Consider the following 7274-nt stretch of genomic DNA (forward strand, 5'->3'; position numbering starts at 1 on the left):
CAATGTACAACCTGCGTCATGTTACGTGCTTCCAAGCCTCCCATCCATCCACATCACCACCACAAATCACACTTCACACGAACAAACAAAACAAAGAGAGGAAAATTGGAAACCTTCATAAAATAAAAATAAAAAAAATTTAATAGGCAACAAAAGGGAGAGAAAAAAGAAACAAACGAACGAAAATTGGAAGGAGCAAGGTGAACGCATATAAATATAATCGAGTGTAGAACCTCTGAAGTAACTAAAATATTAAGTTTAGATCCGGACCAATCCGGTCCGAGGTGGGATGCACGGTGCAACTTTAATATTCTTGTCAAAACAGATCTGACGGTCCAGATCTAAACTCAATATTTTAGTTACTTTAGGCGATATCAATTCATATAATAAACTCTGTGCATCCGACCCCTTTCCGACCTGACCGAACCGCCCCTTTTTCTCTTACCAAGAACTCCTTTCGGACTTTCTCTCTCCCCCTCTTCTCTTTCTCTCTCTACCAGATCGCCGAGCCCCGCGACCAAATCCATCTCACCGTCTCTCTCTATAATTTGTTCAATTAACACCTCGATTAACCGAATTCCTCTCCAATTACCTCCAATTCGAAGCCACCGATACGTGCGGGCCCGTCGGAAATCTAGGGTTTCTGATTTTTGCGCGAAATAGCGACTCAATTTGTTGGGAAGGTGAAATCGATGGCGGATCTAGGGTTTGGAGGTGCTTCTTGATTCTAGGGTTGGTTTTCCTAGCTGGAGTAAAGGATTATTGTTGGATGGGAGCTTTATGCATGGAAGGCGAGAAGGTGAGGAGAGCAAGAGTCTTCCGCGTCAGCACATGTGTCCTGTCGGAATAGATTCCGATAAATCGACGACTGAGAAAGTTTTTCCTTCTCTTGCCGGCTCCTCTGTACCGTCCGATAGAAGCCGCTTCCTTACCCCCTCCGCTGATTATTTCTTGAAGGTGGATATTTTGCAATTGTTGGATTGTGTGTTTAGCTCTTATTAATTTGGTATTTCCTCAGCTTCTATGGAAATTAGATTAGTTCTCCTAGGAATTTTGTGTAACTTCGCCTATTTGGTAGCTCTTTTGTATGTTAGATATTCCCCATAGGATTGCCCTCTCTGTCAGGTTAGCCAATCACCGTGAGCAATTTCCCCCATAAAATTGCCTTTTTTGTAAAGGCATCTCATGGTTTTGGTCTTTTGCGAATGAAAGCCATTGAAATTTCAACTTTTTTAGTTGAAGGCATATCAACAAGGCTGTCGTCCCTTTCTATGCAGTATTGATCATCATTCGGTGTTAGTAAAATCTTAGTTTGTTATCTAGGTGGGCTCAGAATTTATTAGGTGCAAAAAGCCTGTTATAGTCACTATTACCTTATTTAGTAGCTTTGTCATGAAGCGATTTACATGCAAAATTCCTTTTCTGTTGTTGAAGAGAAATAGGTCGATCAAGCGTTTTGTGAGTTGATTGGTTAATTCACAGAATTGAGCCATCTGGTTTGCCTTTTTCTCGTTGGGTGCAAGCTCAAGATGTAATGATTATGCAATAAATTTCGCTAATTAAATTCGACAAAAGGCTGCACTTTTAACGGCAAATGCTTTCTGAATTGAACTTCTTGTTCACGTTGTGTGCATGTTTGTTAACTCGTGCTTTTGGATGCTTCAAGTCATGTATCAGGGATATTAATGAGCTATCATTTACTTTTTACTATGTTGTCATTTTCATAACATTTTTATCTCTTGAACATCATATAATTTCTGAACATTCTTTTAACTATGCTAGGACGGGCGCGAGATCCGAAGTGGTGACTGTGCTCTTTTCCAAGCCGGCAACGCGCCTCCTTTCATCGGACTTGTGCGCTGGTTCAAGCCTGGTGAAAAAGAACAATTTCCCAAGTTATGCGTGAGTTGGCTGTACCGGCCTTCTGACATCAAACTCTCCAAGGGAGCACAACTCAACGCGGCACCCAACGAAGTCTTCTACTCCTTCCATACTGACGTGATATCTTCGGCCTCTATTCTCCACCCTTGCAAAGTTGCCTTCTTGAGAAAGGGAATCGAGCTTCCCACTGGGATATCTTCGTTTGTGTGCCGGCGTGTGTATGATATCGAGAATAAATGTTTATGGTGGCTAACTGATAAAGATTATATCAATGTAAGCTCTTCCACTTGTCATTTCAACATTATGTATATTATTAGTTGAAAAGAATATAGAACTGTGCATGTCTCCAACAGTTATAACATGCCTTTTGTTATTATTTAGGAACGACAAGAGGAAGTAGATTGGCTCTTGGAAAGATCAGGAAAAGAAATGCATGCAGCAGTACAATCAGGCGGCAGGTCACCTAAGCCACTCAACGGACCTTCCTCACAGCAGCTAAAATCCGGGTCAGACAGTTCACAAAACATGGGTACTGGAAGCCCCTCCTTCCCTTCCTCCCAGCCCAAGGGTAAAAAGAGGGAAAGAAATGACCAAATTACCGAACCTGCAAATAAACGCGAGTTGCGAGAACGCTCCACCTCTATGAATGCTAAATCTGATGATGCCGACCCTGCTAGCTTTAAGTTTGACAGCATGAAGGCCGAGATTACCAAAATGACAGAGAAAGGTGGGCTGGTAGATACAGATGCCGTTGATAAGCTTGTCAGCTTAATCCAGATGGACCGAACTGAGCGGAAGCTTGACATGGCTGCTCGAGTGATGCTTGCAGATGTGATTGCGGCTACAAACCGGGACGAGTGTCTTGACAGGTTTGTGCAGCTTAAGGGTGTACCAGTGTTAGATGACTGGCTCCAGGAGGCACAAAAAGCAGGGAAGCAAAGCGGTGACAGTGGCAGCCCGAAAGAAGGGGATAGTAGTGGCAATAAGCTGATTGAAGACCTGCTTTTAGCTTTGCTCCGCGCACTTGATAAATTGCCAGTGAATCTAAATGCCCTCCGCACTTGCAATATTGGTAAATCCGTGAATCACATGAAGAACCATAAGAACTTTGAGATCCAGAGAAAGGCAAGGAACCTTGTTGATACTTGGAAGAAACGGGTTGATGCTGAGATGAAGAATAATGAGGGAAAAATGGCTGGCTCTGGCCAGACTGTTAGTTGGCAGGGAAAGCAGGGTTTTTTGGAGGGCCCACATTCCGGAAACAGACGGTCAGGATCTACTGAGCCTGCTATTAGGAGTCCTGCTTCCCATCTTGTTGGTTCAAAGTCTCTCCCTGCTAAGGCAATGCTCACTCCTGTTGCATCGGTACCCTCAAAGCCTCAGTCACCTCTTTCTGGGGCACCTGTTTACAAGCAAACTGGGGCGGGGAACAGCAGTTCAGAACCACCACCGGTTGCTGGGGAGGAGAAAAGCACGAGCTCCAGTCAATCACAGAATAACAGCCACTCGTGTTCCAGCGATCATGCAAAAGCTGTTGGTGGCGGTTCTTTATGGAAGGAGGATGCAAGGACTTCAACTGCCGGTTCAATGCATACTGGCAAGACATCTGGCAGTTCTTCACGGCATAGAAGGTCGGCCAATGGTCCCGGTTCTGGTTCGCACAAGGAGTCTAACACTGGCCTAGGGAAGTCTGGGTCTCTTGACAGAACTGGTGCTTTAGATAACACTTCACAATCAGTCCAAGCAAGTGAGAAACCTGTTGACGTGCCAACTACTGCGCCAGACCATGGGAATAGCCACAACAGGTTGATACTCAGAATAATTAACCCTGGCCGCAGCCCTGCACATGGCGGCACAGGTAGTAGTGGTGCTACGTCAGAAGATTCTCCTGCTGCTGTCACCGATAAACACGAGAATGACCGCAAGGTAAGGCCAAAAACCAACTTATCTTCTCTTTCTAATAATATTGTCAATAAAACTAAGAGAGGTTTGTGGCAGAGTACTGATGCCAAAGAAGGGGCTGCCACTGCTGATGAAGGTGACAGGTCGTCTGCTGTTGTTGAGGAGGAGACAGGTAAGGCTGCGCAAGGCTTGATAACTGGTTGCTCGTCTTCTGGGACTGAAAAGGCGGCCAGAAACTCCTTCAGCTCTATGAATGCCTTGGTAGAGAGCTGTGTCAAGTACTCTGAGGCGAGCACACCCCCTCAGGCTGGGGATGATATGGGGATGAATTTACTAGCAAGTGTGGCTGCTGGGGAAATTTCAAAATCTGATCTGATTTCTTCATCTAGATCTCCCGCGGTTTCACCTGAATTGCAGTGTGAAGGTGGTCATAATAAGGGCAAAGTAACAGGAAAATGCAATGAAAGTGCCTCTACTCCAAATGAAGAGAGTAAAACCGAGTCACCTATGCATCAGAGTAAGGTGAAACCGGAGGATGGTGATAAATTTCCTATTGCTTCCATGAATGCGCTCAAGGATGCTGACTTGGTTAGAAAACAAGGAGGGACTGTGACAGTTAAACAGGAGTGTGAGAAGCGAAATACAAGTCCAGTGACAAAGGAGGATAATAAGAACAAATTTGCTGACATTGAGAAAATTGAGGGAAATTCAGCTGACACTGATCAGGACAGGAAAGAAAAAAATGAGAAGGTAACAACCAAGAAGGAAACAACAGGTGAAGAGAATCTCCCCGTACTGAAAACTGAGAACAAGACTGGCTCTAGTTTGGAAGGTAGCAGGGCTGAGACTAAGGACACAGAGAATAAAGATGGAATTGGTACTGCACAGGGAGCTATAGAAGCAAGAATAAAAGAATGCTCCAGTGAACAAATTAATCAGGAGACAGCAAGTAAGGCAGAGTCAGATATCGCTGGTAGAAGGAAAGAGACCAGTTCTGTGGCTAAATCCGGGCCGGATGTCGCAACCATGCTTGATTTTGACCTAAATGAAGGGGTTCCGTCGGAGGATGTGCAGCAATGTGAGCCAGTGACCTCAACAGCCGCTCGAGCATTCCCAGCTGCGGGGCACATACCTGGTTTATCTCCTTCTCCTTTCCTCCCCCCTGCATCTAGTTCCATACATGCTCCAATAACTGTAGTGGCTGCTCCGGCAAAGGGTTCTTTTGTACCACCTGAGACTCTCTTGTCAAGATCCAGCAAGGGAGAGACGGGATGGAAAGGCTCAGCAGCCACCAGCGCTTTCCGTCCTGCTGAACCCAGGAAGGTCTTGGAAATGCAGCTTGGCTGTGCATCAGATACTGCAAGAGCTTCCTCTGATAATGCTTCCAGGCATTCACGCCCCCCTCTTGAGTTTGATTTGAATGTAGCTGATGAGAGGGTTATTGAAGAAGAGGTCTCTCAGAGCTCTGCTCAGACAACGGGTTCTTCGGCTCGTGGGTTTGACCTGGACCTGAACCGGGCTGATGTTTTTGAGGGACAGGAAAATGGTCTTTTCATGTCTAGTAATAATAACAATAGTAACAACAATAATGCCCCTGTCCGCAGAATAGAAGTTCCTTTAATACCCCTGAGACCTTCTTCAAGTGGATTCAACAATAACAGTGACACTGAGGCGAACGGGTTGAGAGACTTCGATTTGAATAATGGGCCTGGTCTTGATGAAGCTGTTTCTGAACCTGTTCCAAGGGTGCAGATCACAAGGAGTAATGTAAACAACAATGTGCCGTTTTTGCATCCCGCTGCAGGGCTGAGGATGAATAATGCTGAAATCGGGAACATGTCATCATGGTTTTCTCCAGGCAACTCTTATCCAGCAGTAGCAATTCCCTCATTCCTGCCAGATCGACCCGGGGAGCAGCCACAGCCTTATCCAATTGTTGCTGCACCGCAAGGGGGGCAGAGGATCCTGGGATCTGTGCCTGGCAGTAGTCCCCATCCTTTTGGAGCTGAAGCTTACAGGGGTCCACCTGTCCTTTCGTCCTCTCCAGCTGCCATGGCCTTCTCTCCAGCAGCATTTCCATACAGTGGTTTCCCCTTTGGCTCTGCCTTCCCTCTAGGATCTGCATCCTTTGCCGGTGGATCTGCCCCAAATTATGCTGAGTCATCGTCAGCGATCCCGTCGATGTTTCCTGCAATGCCTTCGCAGCTCATGGGGCCTACGGGTGCATCAGGCATGTCATCGCATTATCCCCCTCCCAGGCCATACTTAATCAACCTCCCAGAGAGCAGCAGCAGCAGCGGAGGAGGTGGTCATGACAGCAGCCGAAGGTGGGTCCGGCAAGGCGGAAGCAGCAGTGGCGGTCTCGATCTGAATTCCGGCCCAGGTGGTGCTGATGCGGATGCCAAGGATGACAAAATGGGCCAGATTCCAAGGCAGATTCTGGGTGGTGTTTCACCGCAGGTGTCTGCAGAGGAGCAGGCGAGGTTGTTTCAGATGGCACCTGGTGCAGCTTTGAAGCGCAAGGAGCCAGAAGGCGGGTGGGACCCAGAAAGATCTGCATACAAGTTCTCGTGGTAGTGAGGTGGGCCCTGCATCGCTCCCGATTACTTCTTCAGGGCCTGGTATGTCTGGTATAACAATTCTAGTTTTAAAATAATATGTTGAATTATGTGCCTTTGGCAGGATTATGGCATATGGGTGATATGTCATGATATTTTTCAGGCACGTGTGCGATGGGACACTGGTGCTGGCATTGGAAATAATTAAGTTATGTTTTTTATTTGCACAGGCCCTGAGGTCATCCCGGTGCTTGGCCTTGAGGAGGGGATGATGTGTAACTTTCTTTCGGAGGATGAAAAACCGAAACTTTTTTTTTTAAGAAAAAAACATGTATTCTGTTGTAAATGATCTTCAGATTTTCATGCTGTTTCTCTCTTCTCTCTTTCTTGCTCTATTAAACAATTTTGCATGGCTGCTTGCGTTAAGGTTAGTTAATTCGTGTTGTGTGTTGGGAAAGCGGCGTGCTTTTCTAGGTGTAACTTGGAGAAAGGATAGCTGTGGAGGTTGGACGGCTAATTAATGAACTAAATTCATGGCGAGCCTGTTGTAACTAAAGCTGTTTTACCATAGTTTTTTTTTTTTTTTTTTTTTTTTTTTTTTTTACTGTTGTTTAAATAATAGGGTCAGTTTATGTCCGACTGTAGTGCTAGATAAAGGTAGGGATGTCAAGAGGCGGCAATCTGTTGTTGTTGTTGTGGAGGGTTTAGGTTAATCTGATGTACTATATAGGGAACTATCTGATGAAACAAAAGTCTCTCTTCTTACCTAAATACCCTCGTTGGTGTCATAGTTTCTGTAACATACATATATTGCTGTTGTTGTTGTGGTTTCTGATTTCTAGTCGTACTAAAAATAAATAATCTACCTTAGAAGATGTGACTTGAGAATACCTGCTTTTGCTAAGCTGTTATTATGCTTGTATTTTTCTCTCT

General features: G+C 45.4%; 1 protein-coding gene across 2 annotated transcripts; it reads left to right on the plus strand.

Moving 5' to 3' along the window:
- Window positions 1-401: 401 nt before the first annotated feature.
- On the plus strand, window positions 402-6943 carry LOC144567947 (uncharacterized). Of its 2 annotated transcripts, none has more exons than XM_078318148.1 (5): window positions 402-957; window positions 1783-2154; window positions 2263-3807; window positions 3880-6404; window positions 6505-6943. In XM_078318148.1, the coding sequence occupies exons 1-4, from the start codon at window positions 781-783 to the stop codon at window positions 6358-6360; spliced, it is 4575 nt and encodes a 1524-aa protein (XP_078174274.1). In that variant the 5' UTR covers window positions 402-780; the 3' UTR covers window positions 6361-6404; window positions 6505-6943. The 2 variants fall into 2 exon arrangements, with proteins under 2 accessions (XP_078174274.1, XP_078174273.1); XM_078318147.1 differs by having other exon boundaries at window positions 6572-6943.
- Window positions 6944-7274: the final 331 nt, after the last annotated feature.

The sequence above is a fragment of the Carex rostrata genome, chromosome 17, assembly GCF_964058835.1.
Source record: "Carex rostrata chromosome 17, lpCarRost1.2, whole genome shotgun sequence".
NCBI lineage: Eukaryota > Viridiplantae > Streptophyta > Magnoliopsida > Poales > Cyperaceae > Carex > Carex rostrata.